The following is a 20,017-nucleotide window of genomic DNA, read 5'->3' as shown; positions in this document are numbered from 1 at the left end:
GTGTTGTTGTTGTTTGACAATTTGAGATTTCACAAAGGTTCCTAACACAGAGCCTTGTGGAACCCCTCTTGTGGGAAGTCAATATTGAGTTTTTTGCCCTTGTTTGAAAAGTCTACTGATACACGCAAATGTCAGATGTCTTTTGCAGGGAAGACTTGGTTCAGTGTTTTCTGATAGTGAGCCTCTCGTCACTGGCAACTCATTGAGCTCTTCTTAGAAAGTCTGTAACTGTATCATCATATGATGGGGTACATGGGTGCAAAAGGACAAACTAATCCCATTGTGGCATCATAGTGGTTATAATTAAACAACAGTGGGTTTTACACTTGGTCACCTGCTCAACGGGGGGGTCAGTGTTATGTTTAAAGTGGTACTAAAGTGGACCAGGGGCATTTTAGGGATTAGGGCCAGATGAGTAACACCTCCGAGTATGGAATAGTGCAGCTGTGTTCTTATGCCCATTCTGCTGTAACCACATTGTAACCCTTCACAGCTCAACAGTCGTCCTTTCCCTCCCTCTTTCTTTCTTTGATGGGCAGCTGATTCAGCTTGTGACTGGCAACATTCTCTGGTTATTTTAGACACAGCACTTGTGATCTCAGGCTGCACTGGACTGTTATGAAGACACCCACATCCAACTTCCAGCCAACTTCACTACTTGTACCTTGAGACAAAAACACTATCATGTTGTATAAATTATATGATTTATAGGGTGATTTGAGTCATGGCGAGCCTCACAGTGTTGTTTCGCTTTCTCTATGTGGGCTTTGTGAGAAACAGGCAAGGACGTCTCACTGAGTGGTCTCCAAAAGGTAGGTCAGAGCTTAGTTACAACAAGCTTGTGTATACATACAGTATGTGAGTATTGTGCATGCTAGTGCAACAAGTTTTGAACATGGAAACTACTATAAGCTGCAGATAATATTTAAGAAAGTGTTTAGGGAGATGATGATTGTAAGAATGCTGATGATTTGAGCAGTGGTAGATCAAAATATTTGCCTGGATAATTAATAATTCAAAATTAGCATTTTGAAATTACTGTATCAGATAACACTGGGCTAATTAACACCATGCAGAAATCATTGTAATTGTGCATGTATATCTACATTTCAGTATATTGGCCATCAACCAACCTGATCTAAGGTTCCTTTCACACTAGCACTTTTGGTGCACACCCAGGTTCGATTGACGTCAGAGTTAGGTTTTTTTCAATGGTGTGAACGCAGTTTTCCGAACTCGAAATTTTCAGTATATTCACAGCAGATAGACCCAAGTGTTGTTATGTGCTGACGCTTTGAAAACAAAACCAAACGTACAAAAACCTAAATATAATAGCGAGGTGAGCAACAATATGCATTTTGCCGCCTTCTCCTGCGTCATTGTTACTAAGCAACAGGGATAAACAGCTGCTGATTTTGATGATGAAAATGCACCACAGTTCGGACCCAAATTATATAATGTGAACACAATCCAGCGGGGAAGGCGGGAGCAATCAAACTTGGGATCGGACCAGGCAATTGTGAAGTGTGAAAGCACCCTAAATATTAGCATATATAGCAGTATTGGATAATCACTAGCAGTGAGTGTTCAATATGTTATTAAGAGAAATAAATAGAAATTTGTTCATTTAGTTGTTATAGCTCCAAATAAAAAAAAGATAAAAAGGGGTAGGACAACTACCTGAGGCTCCCAACCAAGTTAATTTGCACCAGCTATCATTTGATTAGTACAGATATGTAAAATCTGTAGAATATGTAAATAAATAAAAATGTGATGTGACTAAATCAATTATTCTTTGCACACTATAAAATGACAGAAAAGTCAAATAATCGAATCCTCATCAAAACGATCAATCTGAATATATCTGAATTACACTATGCAATTCAATTAATGTAGTTATTTATTTGTTATGGAAGAGATGTCATAATTCACATTGAAGGATTCTCCTCAAGCAGCATTTAGTTTATACTTTCAACTTTAAATTAAAACATCTTTACCCTGCAAATTACTGGTTCCACAAATACCTGAATAGCAAGTAGCAAAACATCCACTGATATCTATTTTCCAATCATATAATAATTTAAAGGGATAGTTCACTTTGAAAATAAATTTTCGTATGTTTTAGCTTACCTCAAGGGCATCCAAGATGTAGGTGTCTTTTTTTCCGCAGTAGTTTCAATTTGGATATTTTTAGGTCAAACCGTTCTTGTCTGTCAGTCATTTCATGCAGGGTTACGGTCACTGTCTCAAAGAGCAAGCACAGAGTCCAAATTAAACAATTCCCCATCGTCCAAATTAAACAATTCCCCATCGTAAGTACACATTGATGGCCTAAGACACGAAACGAGCGGTTTGTGTGAGAAAACGAACAGTATTTATATCGTTTTTACCTCTTGAAAACAGCACACGTCCAAATGATCTGACGGCGCGGGCGGGTATAGACATATACATAGATGTCGCCTTGGCTACGGTTTCGTTCCAATGAACTGCAGTAGCGAAGGCGACATCTAGTGTATACATCTATACCCGCCCGCGGGCGGGTATAGATATATACACTAGATGTCGCTTGGCTACGGTTTCGTTCCAATGAACTGCAGTAGCCAAGGCGACATCTATGTATATATCTATATAACAACAATATATACAACTAGATAACAACGATATAAATACTGTTCGTTTTCTCACACAAACCGCTCGTTTCGTGTCTTAGGCCATCAATGTGTACTTACGATGGGGAATTGTTTCATTTGGACGATGGGGAATTGTTTTAATTTGGACTCTGTGCTTGTGTTTTGAGACAGTGACCATCGACCTGTATTATATGACTGACAGACAAGAACGGTTTGACCTAAAAATATCAAAATTGAAACTACTGCGGAAACAAAGACACCTACATCTTGGATGCCCTTGAGGTAAGCTAAAACATATCAAAAATTAATTTCAAAGTGAACTATCCCTTTAACCTCAAAATTGTTAAGTTAAGCTAAATCTAAAAAAAATGTTGATGTTCAGGTAAAACGTCAATATTAAAAAGAGCATAACCATTCAATAAATGTGGTTTTGAGATTTAGACCATATGTAGTCAAAAAAAAAAATATATATATATATATATATCTTACCTTACATTATCTTAACAATACACAATAAACCTTTATGTTCTTTCTCTCCTAGTAATGGAAAATATTTCTGGAAGAATTGCTGCAGAATCCCTTTTGGTAACCTAAAATCTCCCATGATGAATAAAACCTACAGGCCCCTGTGGATGATAAAATGCACTCTAATAATAATGAGTTTAAGTTATTTTTAAGTTTTTATTTAGCTAATCAAAGTTCAAGGCAAATACATAAATATTGTTAAGCAGCACTGCAGCATGATGTTTGGCAGGTGTGTGCACAGGGATTTGGGAGTTAACAGGTGGATTAAAAGCCATCAGCAAAACCTATTCCATCATAAATCTGCACACTCTGAGTGCTTGCCAGGCTTCAGAGCCCCGGAGCTTTAGAACACACTCAGGAACACCAGTAAATCTTGCCTGCTGTAGGGGACACAAAGTGAATGGCTGCAGTGAATAAGACTGGCAACGCCCTCTTGTGTTGTTTTGGCCATTAGTTTAAAAGCTTACTTTCCTAAAGTCGACTCCTCTTTCCCAGAAACTCAGGGAGCAGATGCAATATCTGTAGTTTGATGGCTATTATTTTACCTGTAAAATGGGAACGTTTGTGAATAGCCATTCTTGGCAATATGCTCAAACGGGATTGAGACTCATCCCACTCTCAGGTATTCTTCTTCTAAAAAATTGTTTGATTTTAGAGGCTTCGATAAATGTGATTCGTTAGAGTAGAGATTGAAGTATGGACAGTTGCTTCATCATCCAACAAGACTACTGTCTTGGTAGAGGAGCACTTCATAATTTTTTTCTTCTTCAATGACTATTGATGAAGTAGGTCGACACACTTGTTTTGTTTATTCCTTGCACTTATGTCTTTACTATAGTGATCTGTTGTATAAGAATGCATCATCTCATCGTTTTCATAGGCTAGATGCTCTCTATGGGGCATTAAGGTTCATTATTAATTCACAATCCTTTCCCACTCTACATAGTATTACATATATATGTAACAATTGTTGTAAATTGTTGTAACAATTTATAATACTATTTTAGGATGGTAAACAGTTATGTATCTGTTTTTATGATGCAAAAATGTGGTTTACTAAAGTCTCATGATACTGTTTCTAGTTTTGTCTTAAATGGGTAAAAAGGCATTTAAGTTAAAAGGGATAGTTCACCCAAAAATGAAAATTCTGTCATCATTTACTCACCCTCAAGTTGTTTCAAACCTTTAAGAATTTCTTTCTTCTGCTGAACACAAAAGATGATATTTTGAAAAATGTCTGTAACCAAACAGTTGATGGGCCCCATTGACTTCCATAGTAGGAAAAAAAATAATACTATGGAAGTCAATGGGGTCCATCAACTGTTTGGTTACAGACATTTTTCAAAATATCTTCTTTTGTGTTCAGCAGAAAAAAAGAAATTCTTACAGGTTTGTAACAACTTGAGGGCAGGTAAATGATGACAGAATTTTCATTTTTGGGTGAACTATCCCTTTAATGCACCATTTTCTTGGAACAATTTCTGTCCTTGTTAAATCTAAAGAATATGAATCTTTGAATTGTAATTAATATATATTTTTTTTTTAGTTTACCTGTTTTCTTTACTTATGTATATGTAGTCTTATGTAGTATTTTCTTTTATACTGTCTGAATTTGGTTGCTGCCTTGGACAGTTTTTTAGTAAAAGACATTAAAATCTCAATGAGGTCAATCTGGTTAATTACTTTAAATAAATAAAAGTATACATATTTATTTAATCTCATTTCCTGTTGTCTCCTTAAATCTCAGCGAGCAAATGCAAAATCTGTAGTTTTGATGACTGTAAATTAAATATTCTGCCGATGTACTGTATAATGGGGTAGGATCAAAATTCTGACTCCTTGCTGTTTACCAGTCATCAGATTTAAGGGCTTTAGGAAATGTGATTTGTGTAGAGACTGAATATTGCAGTTGTATATTGTAAAATCATTGAAGCCTAAGCAGGCATTATTGTAGAAGAGCAGCTAGACCTGTGTTGTTGCACAAGTAAAAGGTGACTGATTTATTTGCAAACCCATATGGAGCTCTCTTGTAGTTTTTCCAATATGTTTGGTTCGACTCAGACTGACTTTGACTCATTAACATTACTTCACACCACTTCAATTGATTTCTTTTCAATCAACGAATGTAAATCAAAATGCTCTGTACGATTTTTGTGACTTGTTTCTGCAGCAAGTCTGGCTTTCCATGCTAATCAGATATCAGTTTTATATTATACCAGCTTCTCAATGACTGCCTAGCTCTGGGAAATGAAGTCCATTCGTCATAAGGATGGCAGTGTGAAATGAATTCATGTCTGGGGAATTTTTCCTCAATGCTTCTGTCATATCTAAGGGACATGAGATTGTGCAAGCCTGTCTCAACATGCCTGGTGCTCCCCTGCTGAGACTGTGAGCCATTGCAGAGTCTCACTGGTTGTAAAGCAACAAGCAATCAAGACTTGTGAACAAGGACCATAAAAGCGAGGATGGGAATGGGTCGGTAAAGGTTGCCAATGGAGAAGCAGGAGAGAGGGGGAGAAATGCAGCCCATAAACGGGAGAATTGGGCGACGGATCCATAAGTCATGTGAGGTGGGGACTGTGTTTGGAGGCACTGATGTGTGAAAAATGAGCTGGCGTTAGCTCAGATACCGTCTTAGCCATCTCTCACAACCACAGAAAAATCCAAAATATAAATGCTAAGTATAATTAATTGTTGGCAGACAACTCCATTGACTTGCATTATGGCAGCTTGAACTCTACGCTGAATTGCTGATGTGGTCTGGGAAGTCTTTAAAGTGTGACTAGAACATTGTGGTTGCATCTAGAATGAAAAATTACTTGGTTTCTCTTTCCTCGGATGTCAGTTAATACTGTATTTCTGAAGGTGTGGTTAGGCCACTGCAAATATTAATGCCAGTAAATCCAGATTGAAGCGAATCGAGAGAAAGTTGCACAATGTTTTGAAACAGTATTTTTAATGTCGGACAAATGCGCCTGAACAGTACGTCGGAAATGGTTGCTGTGCAACAGCTCAAATCATTCTGATTAAGTACAACTGTCAGTTTTATGCTCAAAAAGAGGTAAATTCTAGTTGTAAAACAATTATGTGTATTACATCGCTAGAAAAAAAATCTATTCTGATCCAGGTTGGACTGTGCTGGTTTGGTGATGTTATAGCTGGCCTTACTTTTACCCTTTTACTTTTTACAAAACCTTGTTTGAAATTAGAGGTCGACCAAACGATACTGATTACTAAAATTTGAAAATATGTCCGATAACTGAATAATAATATATTTTTTAAATCAATAATATGAACCAATATTATTTGTTAATGTATGTTTTCACTTGATGTATCATAGTAGTGAACTTTATTAGAAAATCAGATGTTTAAAGGTGCTGTTTGTAACTTTTTCACTTTACTAAAGCATAAAAATACCATAATATGTTGAGGAAACATGCTAAGTTCACATACTCGTTTCTCTGAAAAACACTTTTACAGCCAGTTATTTTACTTTGAAATGTGCGTTTCCATGCTAGAATGGTTTTTATGTCGGTCTGTGATACTGCAGGTTGCAATTTGCCCATTTTCATTGTCCATTGTGCTCGTTCCTGTTGCGTGTGCTCAAACTGGCAACCCGTGTGAGCGCCGTCCAGTCTGAGGAGCAGGTGACGGGAGAAACGACGATCTCTGATATTTTGAATTGGACTGGAGTACCTATTTCGACCACTAGTTGTCATTCTTACAGATTGCACCTTTAATTGGTAAAGACAATATATCGGTTGACCTCTAGTGAGGACATCCAATGCTGGTGACCAAAATCCAGGATCCAGGATCAACATATGATGGTCTTGTCATCCAAATGTGACATTAGCTACATAACAACAGGTTTGGAACATAGCTGCTGGGTTTGTAGCTAGGGGTAGCTGGGTTTGAGTAGTTCCATGAAGAGAAATGTTGTTATGGGTTTATAGGGCTACATACTGTATGTCTTGTAGCAGAAATTAATTGTAAATGGGTGATCTATATCTCATAGGCTGATAAATTGTTTGGTAAATAAACAGCTGGTTGATAGACTGCACATTAGATACATTGGAATCTGTTGAGCCCTATTTTCTTGAAGTAGGTGTTTCTAGAACTACTGATCTGGGTATTGAATCTTCACCTCCAACTCCCTTTTGGTCATATAAAACTTAGGATAACTGCCTGCTAATACCTCTCACCTCATTCCATCAGGTCTATGTCTCTGACTTGACATGATTGATGTGGACTGATGGAATGAGATGTGAACTGGGCTTGGTGCGCAGAGGCATGGCCGAGGACTGGCCTGCTTAATCACAATCCCCAAAGCTGAGAAAGTGGCACATCCTTACCTCTGAGGCTGGCCTATATTTAGACTGGAGCCAAAAAAAGGAAATGTAGCCTAGCACCAGCCAACATACACACAGACATACACACAGCCAGAAGTTTCCATCCATACATGATTAGAGTGGTGGCCCATATTGCCTACCTTGTTTTGCCAGAGCCTCACAGATCATGAGAAGTTTCACATCGAAGCCCTCCGACCACGCCTGCCAGTTTCAGTCAATATACACTGTTCAATCGTTTTGTTTTCATTGTGGCTTAAATTGGCAGAATCATTTGAATCAGTATTCAAATGCAATTTGAATACATCATGCATTTTGAAGCAGTTGATGATTGAAACGATGGTTAAATGAATAACTATTTCAACAACATACATAACACTTTACTCATATGGAAACTGTAATTCTAGTAAAACACCATAGTCTTTAAGAGTCTGAAATATGTTGCTCAGTCAGGAAACAAAATACACATATCATCACAACTTATTCAGACAAATAACACTGAATAACACATCTTTATTTCCAAGATGATGCATGGTAAACTTTGAATTTTAATACAAAATAGTGCAATATAGTAATAGTGGCTTGTATTAATATTTATTGTATAGGCTTTTCGAATACTAAACACAGATATATGTTCATGTTTAATATTTCCACCATAATTACGTACATAAAGAAATATACAGTATTTTTGTGTTAGGCTGGTTACCTTTGTTGGAAGTGTGCAGTAGACACACCCACATTTAAGATTTCCATATATGACTTATCCTCTCCGAAAATACCATAAACATACAGGTAAGATCTGAAGTAATAATTAATTTACATATATATATATATATATATCGTAAAACTAATCGTGTGAGACTGAGACGCTGAAAATCGGGAGATTTTAGGTCAATGTTTTGGCTGTAAATCAATGATGACCTCTGTCGGCAGGAAATAGTAAGATGGCCGCTCGAACACTTCCGGTGTTCCTGATGGCAGTTTAGAACCCAATGAGCAATCCAGTCATTATACAGATCAGTGGTATAATCGCCTCGTCTGTTTGGGCAGGAGTGCGTGCAGTTAGCATAAGCTTGTGGTGTGTAGCCAGGCGGAAGTATAAACAAGGCTTAAGGCCGAAGTATACATTAGGCTGAAGTCACAGCAGATAATCATAGTCAAAGCACTGGCAGGATTCGTAACATAGGTAGACAGCCCAATCAGCAAACAATGCAAAATCAGTAATCCAGACACTTCAGTGCAAAAATAGGCAAAAGATTCATAAACAAGATCAATAGAACTACATCACGCCACGGTTAGTCAAAACTCAGGGGAGGGATCAATCAAGGTTGGATAAATGATAGTGTTGAGATATTACACTATACATTTGATGTTGGTTAACTTTGGTATGAAATTCTAAAACATTCATTCAAATAGTTTGATTTAATACACAGTGGGCAAAACAATGTAAGGAAAATCATAAGATGGGAAAATTGGATACATTTAAGGGATAAAAGGGGTTTACTAGTCTGTTGTGAATGAAGTAAGTGAGAAACTCTCTTTAAAATTATTTTGGGTTGTAAAACAGTTTTATTTTGCTGATGTGTTTTGTGCTGCTATGGTAGCCAGTGCCTGGTTTTGCATCTGGGTGTTAGTTGCAGTTTTGAGTAGTTCCACAGAAACTCTCTAACTCATAGTTCGCTTGTTGGGTGAGGGGTTGTAAACTTAGATGATCACATATCCTTTTTTAAAGTATACTCCATCTGATAGCGTGCAGGAACACATGCACACTTGAAAGTTTCATCTTTTTTCAGTGTCTGCGCTATTTATCTACAGATGTTATGGCCGATATATATATATATATATATATATTTTTTTTTTTTTCTCATTTAAACTTTGTGATTATCTCTTGACCCCTTTACGCTCTTCATGCATTCCCTTGCTTACACGTAAAAACCTAAATATACTTTGGGCTTAAGTGCACAGTGAATAGAACATCATACTGTATATTTGTCTATGTAATAAAAATATTTTTTCTCTGAATGTGATGATGTCTTCGAAGAGACATGCAACTTATTGTATCTTGGAATGGACAACATGAGTCTATCCTAAATCTTTTTTGATTTTCAGTACCACCCATGTAATGATACACCATGCAAATCATTGGCTGTAAATTGAAGTTAGTTTGATACCCTTTGACAGCCACTCGAATCCCTTTGTGGGATTCAAACCTACAACCTTTTGGTTACCAATCTAGATAATTAACCGCTAGGCTGCAGCACAATTCTATTCATTGCATGCACTCTGTGTAGTCATGTCATTAAATGCTTGTCATGTTCACACACTTGTCCAGCATCAGGACATCATCTGTTCACAATTGGGAATTTTGCCTGTGAACTGAATATTAACAGCCTCATTTACTCTGGGCACGGCTGTTTGAGTGATCGAACCCGTCAAAATGCATGGCTATTTTCATTGACTATTGACTAGCTCTGGGCATCATAAAACACCTTTTGTTTTACTCAGGAGAACGGCGTGACACTTCCCTGCACGTAGCTCCAGTATTACTTCCTTTGTTGAGCTATACAGTGATAGGCTGCATCCGAATCGCATACTTCTCTACTATATAGTAGGTGAAAAACAGTATCTGACAAAATAAGTAAGTCCGAATTCACAGTACTCAAAAGTGTAGGCAAAAAGTCCCCGGATGACCTACTTCTTCCGTCGAGACTAGTGATGGCCGGTTCGTGAACGAATCGTTCTTTTGAACCGGTTCTTTTTAGTGAACTGGTCGAACCAGTACACTAAATCGGACTGAATCGTTCGAAACAGTTCGCGTCTTGCGTCAGCGCTGATCCACAAGTTAAATTACTCACTTTCGGACATGCCTGAGTCCTGACAGTCCCTTCGACTCATAATAAACCAAAATCCCGGAGTAGGCATATTACTCCAGTAAATCCAACAGTTCACTGAACTGAGACATGTTGTGCTGAGAGAAGTGATGAGCACGAGCAGTTGATACTAAGCATGTGCGCACTACCGAACGTACAGGTACAGCGGTTCTCGGATAACCAGTACAGAACCGAGAACTGTTTATTTCGGACACGTTCGATATGGAGAACCGATGAGCTGATGAGCTGAGCATGCGTGCGATTTTTTTCAGAGGGACGAAATGCATGTTTCTTAAGTATTTTATTGAACATCAATAAGTGTAACAAAATAAAACATGTTAGAAACATGTTTATGACATAGGCTACTGCCTTTTCACTGTATTATTTTAAAGATTGGAAACAATGAATGAAACTAAAATAAAACGAAACATTTATTATTATAGGCCTACCTACTAAAACATTATTTTCAGGAACAGATAATTTAATTTCTAAGTAAGGTGATATACATTTTTGATGTAAACTCTTGCCAAGGTTTTAAAGGGTGCAAATTAAATGTTTATAATGTGTTAATCAAAACATAACGTATTAAACATACTGGAGACATGCATCGAGTTTTTAGTTTTGTCGACTGAATTAGCCTAGTAAGGTTTCAGTAGTTTTCAGCTCACACACAGGCATATGCTACGGTTCTCGAGTCAAAAACTGGTTGTTGCAGCAGTTCTCGGATCACCAGTAAAGAACCGAGAACTGTATCTTTCGGACACGTTCGATACGGAGAACCGATGAGCTGGAGAGACTGCGCATGCGTGATCGCACCGTCTCTGAACCGAACTTTCTTTTGGCCAAGTTCAACTGATGCTGTGTTTATACTGTCTATGTGCTGTGCTGATACATGAGCACGGGTGAACCAATGACTTGAATGAGGGGCCGAATTCGGCGAAATGTAAGTTTATTTAATTACAAATAAAATATAAATGATGAAGACCAGTTTATTCACTTTAAGACATGTAAAACATCCGCGTTTGCGCATCGCCTTAGGCCTACTACCGGGTTAATTTTCAAAACGTAAATGTAAGAAACCTATCCAAGATGATTATGACGATGAGTACTATTATTTAACTGAAGTTATGATTACAGATGCCTTTATTTGAATGTATATTTATACGCCGGGATTATAGAATTGACGTCATTACGTGATGACGTAAAAGAACTGGTGAACCGGTTTTTTGAACCGGTTCATTGAAACGAACTGTCCGAAAGAACCGGTTCGCGGAAAAGAACCGGACTTCCCATCACTAGTCGAGACTCTGAAGTGTGCATACGATGAACACTTTACTCTCCCATGAGGCCAGGGGATGAATGGTGGTGAAAGCGACACAACTGATGCTGAAAGGTCACATGATAATGGCAACATGGCGAATGTATTACGTCCAGATTACATTCTTACTACACACATTCATGCTATGTAGAAAGCTCTCTTTTAGCGATCGTGAAGTAATTACTTATTCAAAATAAGTATACTCAAGAAAGTATGTGATTTCAGACATCATACATAGTGTTCAAATTCAGTTTTGTCATTAATAAGGATTACAGGACCCCAGGGTTGATTGACAACTTGCATTTCACGCTTGGCAGACCAGTTAATTTAGGAAGCATTAGCAAAGCTGATTATTATTTTTACTCTGTCCCAGACTGTAAAAGGAGAGTTAGGTGTTTTTGGAAACATCAGACACTAAGTGTCATTAAATCAGCTTGCCTGCTGAGTGATATGATGTTAATCCCATGGTCCTGTTGTTGTAGGATATTACAACAGCGGGAAATGCTTTAGTTTCCTTGAGCCACACAACCTTCACTGGATTTGACACAGATTTTTCGCAGAATTAGATATTTCTTTTAGATTGTGCTCTTTTAGCTATGAATATTGGCCACAACTAAATATTATGATTGTTTGTGCTCCACTTGTGGTGTCTGCTGTTACTGATCAGCACTTTTTGTAACGTCCCTGTGAATAGTGTAAATAATGAATGCTGACACTGGAAGAGCAAAAGGAAGTGGTTTTTTTTTTTTTTTTTTTTTTTTTTTTTGGTAGGGTAATTCTTCCATAGCAATGTTGTTTGAGCAGAGGAGGTTTTTGGTGCTCTTCCATTTGGCTGTTGTAAACATAACCATCTAAAGCTGCTTTTCCACCATTGGGTCAAACCGTTCTCATTGCTTAACCATCCCGTTCTGGCTGATCTGGCTCAGCCGGGCCAGATATGGTTTCATTTTCCAGTGTGGGGCTGATAACAGAGCTCTTTGGAATGTTATACAAATGTGTCAACTGTGCTGAGAATTCTGGGCCGAGAGCGGATTGTAATCGTGACATGACACATCACATCTGATCAGAACATATTTGATGATTAATATACATTTCTGTAGCAAGATTTTGGGCAAATGAGATTTCACGTTGAGCAGCCAAGAAGCTACCAAGGAACTACCAAACTACCAAGAAACTGACAAAAATAGCAATCAACAAAGTGTCCTGTGAAATTGTGTTGCTTGTTTGTACAAAAACTTAAAAGTGCAATAGGTGATCTGGAAAAGGCTAACTTTTGCCTACTTGCATTAAAAGCATACGATGCCTCCTCCAAAACACATGAACTTGGCAACGTGCTCAGACCAGAAGCGAGATGACCAGAGACAACTTTGGAGAATTTTTTTACTTAACAAAAATGCTGTCTTGGTGTGGACGGAAGGTCAAAACTTAAAGAAAAATATGTTTTAATATATATACGGATACATGTATTTTGTGTGCCTAAGTAATGATCAGTTAGGTAGTAGGTTTCTGTTCAAAACATTTTAACTCACTAGTACCCACATAGGAATGTGGTTCCTGTTGTATTGTTGTATTGAACTACTACAGTGCCAGCAGAAGACCCATGTAAGCTGAATGTAAATGAGTTGCAAAAATAGAATGCATACTTAAAACTCACACACACACGTTTATATGTGTATGACATATACATTAAATCAGTGTTATGTTGGATTGAGATGAGGTCATTGAAGAAGGTGTGTGTGTGGGGGGGGTGTGGGTGGGGGGTTGGACACACAAGCCCACATGCAGTGTAAGTGTTGTGCAAATATTGGATTGTGATGAGGTCATTGACGTGGGGGAAATAAAACACACACACATATACAACACACAAGTCCCCGGATACGGATACGGCCATTATTTCTCCCTGCAGACAACCTTAACCTTACGCCAGGAAGCAGTGGCCAATTTAGCCCAGTGACATAATGCGTTATGATGGGCAATCAAGCCTGACTTCTGCTGACTCCCTCATAAAGCTAATGAAATCAATAGCAGTGTGGAAATGTGCACTGCACCCTTATGCCTTTCAGTTGGATTGCTGATACAGAATAATATTTTTACGCAGTTTATGTTTTTGTCTAAATATAAACAACTAGAAATTCAAAAAGAGTAACTATAGATAACTGAACTAGGAACAGGATTTATAATGATGACTTTCTACATTTGGATGTGTGATAGTCGACTTCATCTAAATAAATAAATTCAGATAAACACTGCATACGCTTGGCCTTTATAGCTGCATAGCAATATGTTGACCCAGATACCATGATTATATTTACCAGGCTTTAGTCTTTTTTTAGTTCTTTTTGGTTCAAGAAGAGCACAGTCATTATACAGGTCCTGTTAGCTGCATCTGAATACGGCATAACATATATGTTAATCTGCAGTATAGTGATCTTAATCATATGTTATCAGGATATATATGTATATGTATATGTGTATATGTGTGGTTAACAGTCTAAGTCCTACTGTGAACTTTACCATTGTATTGATTCTGGATTTGTAAAAAAAGGCAGTTGCTGCTTTCTGTGGATATTAACCTCTAATTAACATGCACATATTCACCCATCCAGCCCAGCCAATTTGAAACCCAACCTCTACTCTCTATTACAAAAAAATAGCTATTACAGTGGAGAACACATAATTGAGTTGTACATAGCCTATTTATTTATGCATTGGTGATTTTTCTGCTTCTTAAAAAAATATAATAGGCCTATTAATAATAATAATAATAATAAAACTTTTAGATCTATCAGATTTAGATTGACCAGTCAATATTGACCATTTTGAGATCATTGGCATTGATAAATTCTACCGTTGTTAATAAAAAATATTTAGTAAATATTGTGTAAAATAGTTGTGTAAAATGCCATATATACATATATATATAGTCACAGATTAGCCAGGCTCCACAATCAACCAATCACAACGGTCGAAATCACCTAAGGACTGATCACCTGCACCTGCTTCACATTTCATCATCTCCCTCTGCATATAAGCACACAGTCAGTTCTTCTGGTCTCGTTTGATCAGAGGACTCACTTTCCTGTTGACTCCAAGTTCCCGAAGTATACATTACCTCTCTCCATCGTCTTCCTGTTCCTTGTTGTCTCCAGCATCTCCTGTTCACTGTTGTGTCAAATTGGATACTTACCTGTTCCTCCTCAAGATGTGTGCTCAGTCATCCTTTCATCCATCCACGATCTCCACTCCACCTGCAATAAAGAGACTGTCAGTATCATTCCATTATCCATCTGCAAACTGCCATATCTATCATATTCACCTGTATTGCTTATTGCTCATCTGTGCTAAATAAAGAAGCTACTGATTTTATCCCTGTCTTGAGTCTCTGTTCTGTCAGACACACACGTACAAATAAATAATGTTAATATATATATATAAAATAGTTGTGTCAAATATATATTTATATATATTTATCTTATATATACTGTATGTATATATATATATATATATATATATATATATATATATATATATATATTAATCAGAAGTTCGTCTGATATATTAGTCAGATGTAAGCAACAAGATGCTTAACAGATGACTTTTGTCCCAGTCATTCTTTAGTTTAGGCAGATATGTTTGCCGTTTTCATTAGTTTTTTAATGCAAGACTTTGACACTTTATATTGAGGGAGATTGGTGTCAATGAGAGCACATTAGCATGTTATATTTGCACATGCATTGACAAAGCCGTGGGTGAATTAAGATCTTGCCATCTGGTGAGTAGGCGGGGGAGAGAGAGAATGAAGATCAGCTTTGGGGAGGAGAGGGCATTTATCTCTGACTGGGGAGGCCATGACATAGAACACTAGATATGTTATTGACGGCGCACCTTATAATTAAAGACATTTAAACACATTGAAGTAAATAAATCCGACCAGAATATTATTGGGCATGTTTCAGCTATTACCCTGACATTCATACTCTGTCAGATTGCTGATTCATAAATGTAATCTCATCAAACTATGAATAAATTAAATCATGTGTTGCTTTTCCTGTTTACAAGTTGTGTGAATGAATGTGTTTGTCATCATGTGTTTTGGAGACTGACCTACTTTTGATTCCTTCCAGGGTTCCATAGAAATGAAGACATGAAGGCCATTGAAGTTCTTCCCATCCTTAAGGAGAAGGTGGCATTCCTATCAGGTGAGCCAGTTGAGAATTTAGAAAAGGATGCAGGATCTAGTACATATATATATAACAATAACAGTAAAACTTTGATATAAAGTTCTGGCATGAACCCTAGATGTTGCGGGCTGATAAGTCCTTAAAGGGTTAGTTCACCCAAAAATGAAAATTCTGTCAGTAATTACTCACCCTCATGTTGTTCCAACCGCGTAAGACCTTCGTTCATCTTCGGAACACAAATTAAGATATTTTTGATGAAATCTGAGCCTTGTCTCACTCCTCCATAGGCTGCTATGTGACCGAAACTTGCTGGCCCAGAAAAGTTATTAAAGAGATCGTTAATATAGTCCAAGTAACTCCAGTGGCTCAATCTTAAGTTTATCAAGCGACGATAATACTTTTTGTGCGCAAAAACAAACAAAAATAACGACTTTATTCCACTTTTCATTTCCTTCTCTCTGGGCCTCGTAGTGTTTTTGCGCTGCGCGTCTGTGTTGCACGTCATCACGCATCACACACATGACCGCCGTCGGCCAATAGTGAGCCTACGTGGTGACGTGTAACACAGACGCGCTGCGCAAAAACACTACGCGAACCAACTAGAGGTCCAGAGAGAAGGAAATGAATAGTGGAATAAAGTCGTTAATTTTTGTTTGTTTTTGCGCACAAAAAGTATTCTCATCGCTTGATAAACTTAAGATTGAGCCACTGGAGTCACTTGGACTATATTAACGATCTCTTTAATAACTTTTCTGGGCCAGCAAGTTTCGGTCACATAGCAGCCTATGGAGGAGTGAGACATGGCTCAGATTTCATCAAAAATATCTTAATTTGTGTTCCGAAGATGAACGAAGGTCTTACGCAGTTGGAACAACATGAGGGTGAGTAATTACTGACAGAATTTTCATTTTTGGGTGAACTAACCCTTTAACAAAATCTGCTTGCAATCACATCATTCGCTATAGCGCAGAGCTGATTGGTTCCCACTGTATCAGTAGCCAGTGAGCTCACTGCTCAACAATCAAATTTATGCCTATCGTTTGCTGTTGCAGTTTGCTGCGTGCTTTCAGAAACCCTCCACCTTCCCCAGCTCCACCTGTAGAGATCTGCAATATTCTGTGATGCATGTATGCTATGTATGTATTCAGGAGCAGCATGTCTTGATTGCTCACAGTAGCATGTTGTTTGTCTAATGGCAGTGCAGCATGTTGTGTGTATTTGCAGCAGCTTTAATCAGGGGTGTAACAGTACACTGAAGTCACGGTTCGGTATGTACTGTACCTCGGTTTTGGGGTCATGATTTGATACAAATTCGGTACATTTGCATTTGTTGGACGAGGATTCGGTTAGAACTACAAACACGAATAAAATTACAAACATGGCGGACAGTTGAGGAGAAAGGTTTAGATAAAGTTATCCACATTATATACATTACATTATATTTCATCTTTGACCTTTTGTAATGATATGGTTGGTCATTAACCTTTAAATGCATCATTATGCAAATTGCAAACACACGAGGAGAATCTCGACATGAAAGACCCACGACTGGTAGATCAACGTGCTACTGGTACATTTCTCTCGAAACGGTAGGAAATTAAATAAAATTGTGGAGAATTTGAACTGTTACAAGATGATTGACAGGGCAGTTTGAAAGGTGACAGGATGCACGCAACTAGGTGACAGAGCTGTCCGTTAAAGATGACAAAGTAGTGTGTCCCAAACTCTTCTACTACACACTCAAAATTATGTACTTTTTCTTCACAGAAAAGTGCGTACTTTTTTCACAGTATAAGTAGGCGAATTGGGATGCTGCATTGTTTTAGGTTGGTGCATAGATCGTCTCTTCATCTGCTCTTTTTCCTGTTGTGGTGGTTAGTAAACAGTGTTGCATTACCGCACGCGACCCCTTCTGGGTGGGAGTGAGGAACGCCTGTGACTGACTGTATTCATCGTCTGACTGTATGCACCAGACCGTTAAGTCTGTACCGTGACGAATACATGTACCCTTACACCCCTAATAAAAATTTTACTTGAGTGCAAAATCAGCATATTGCTGAATAATTTCTGATCATGGGACACTGAAAACTGGAGTAAATGCTGCTGAAAATTTACAGAAATAAATGTACATTTAAAATAGAAAACTAAGGGTCTATATACACATACAGTGTAATCAAAGGAATTACGAACAGGTGAGGAATACCCATGGAAACTAACAATCACAGAGAACTCAGGCACAAACGAAACATGGCAATAAATGAAAATGAAAACAGAACAAAACAAAACAGAACAAGACCATTACAACTACATTCTAAGCCACTTATTTAGAAGTGTTTGCTTCTTATCCAAAGGCCCGGATTCCTATGAATATTAACAAGAGGAAACTTATTTGCAGTGACAGTCATTAACACTCTCAGATATGTGAGCTCAAAGGCAGAGCAGCATCACTGGGGAATGCAGTGAGTGTTAGCTGGCTGCTGACCCAGATAGCTTACGAACATTAATCTTTGGCAGGCCAACTTGCTTATCGTCAGCTCAGCTTGCCTAAGTAGAGATAAAACTCATTTCCAATTTTGCCCTTCTTCTACCTCTGCACTTAAAAGAGAGTTTAATGGAAGTTGATATGCAATAACGGTATGAACCAATGGTATTACTCTAGCAATGAAATGAGGCATCATAATCTGTATTAGACAAAAACTGCAGATAGCCAAAGAGTTGCACTCAGAAATGTCTTGGTGTGGTCAACTTTGAGATAAATAGGCCATGGTGTTCCAAAGCATCACTATATACAGTAGGTATGCTAGTTGGGCTCGTTTCTTGAGATTAGACATTGGCCTGTTTTACTAATGCTTGAGTAACAGAAATGTTGTTGTTCCAGCTAACCAAATAGTGTGTTTATTTGACTCGCAGGTGGAAGAGATCGTCGAGGAGGGCCAGTCCTTACATTTCCAGCCAGGAGTAACCATGACAGAATACGACAGGAGGACCTTAGACGACTTATTGCGTACCTCGCAGGCATCCCCAGGTACTACTTGTGTGTGGGCATCTTTGTCTTTGTGTCAGTGTGAACATTATTATGCAACAAAATTCAAAGTCACAATAGATCGGGTGCAGCCAGTCGAAACGTTGAGGAATTGATTCCAAGGCAGCACAGGCATGGAAGCCAGCAGCTGGAATTGTAAAGTTTCAGTTGAGTCACCATTGGGTTCATCTTAAGGCTGGCCCACACTAAAAGATTTTAAAATCTTATCAGATTTTTAAAATGTAAGATACCATAAGCATGACAATAAAAAAATCATAAATTTAACAGTTTTGTCCCTATAGTATGTGAAGTGCCACGATGTGACCAAGACGGCACACCACAAACAAACTTTACATAGGATTATCGGAAGGGGAGAGTTGGTCTCAAAATCGACCTGATTATCTTGTAGTGTGTGGGTGCCTTTAGCAGCTCAAGCTCTGCATTTGATATATTTTTGGCTGATGATTGGTGATTTAATAAAGATGCTGTCCCATTTTTGATTGCTAGGCGCATTTTCACCAGCAAAATCCAGTAATTTCAATAGGAATCCACGCTATCATGATCAGGAATCCCAAAAGTTTGTTGTCTGTTTAATACTTTCTTTGAGCAAGGATGCAGTATATTGATAAAAAAAGTAAAAAAAAAAATTTTGTAAAGATTTATATTTAAAATTGATGCTGTTGTTTTGAACTTTATATTCTTTAAAGAATCCTGAAAAAAAGTATCACAGATTCCACATTGATAATAATAGGAAAAATTTACTTGAGCACCAAATCAGTATATTAGAATGATTTCTGAAGGATCATGTGACACTGAATCATGTGAACAGCTGCTCAAGGAAAGATAAGACTTGTTCGTCTTGAACCGGATTGGTTTATGACATCAAAGTACCGCGAGAGTGATTCAAAAGCATATGAGCCGTCCTGCTCTCTAATCGCTCTTGCGTTACTTTGATGCACTTTGATGTCATAAACCAATCGGCCTGTGCAGCGCCGGTTCAAGTCGAACAAGCCTATAGACGTGTTATTTTGGCGAATTCGCTTAAAATTGCCCTTTTCAGTTAAATTGTTGTCATATTTGCCATTGCTCTTTGAATTTTCACCAGTGAAATCCAGTCATTTTAAT

At 37.9% G+C, this 20,017-nt stretch overlaps 1 protein-coding gene across 1 annotated transcript in view; it reads left to right on the top strand.

The window, feature by feature from the left end:
• triob (trio Rho guanine nucleotide exchange factor b) overlaps positions 1 to 20,017 on the top strand; it is a gene marked incomplete at its 5' end in the record, with an annotated part of 170,021 nt that overhangs the window by 39,164 nt on the left and 110,840 nt on the right. Inside the window, 2 exon segments of the mRNA XM_081388786.1 lie at positions 15,814 to 15,888; positions 18,781 to 18,895. Coding sequence (XP_081244912.1) covers positions 15,814 to 15,888; positions 18,781 to 18,895 — 190 coding nt within the window.

Source organism: Scardinius erythrophthalmus (assembly GCF_964197995.2).
Source record: "Scardinius erythrophthalmus genome assembly, chromosome: 16".
Lineage (NCBI taxonomy): Eukaryota > Metazoa > Chordata > Actinopteri > Cypriniformes > Leuciscidae > Scardinius > Scardinius erythrophthalmus.
The sequence above is the reverse complement of the archived record's forward strand: the minus strand, read 5'-3'. Positions and strand labels throughout refer to the sequence as shown.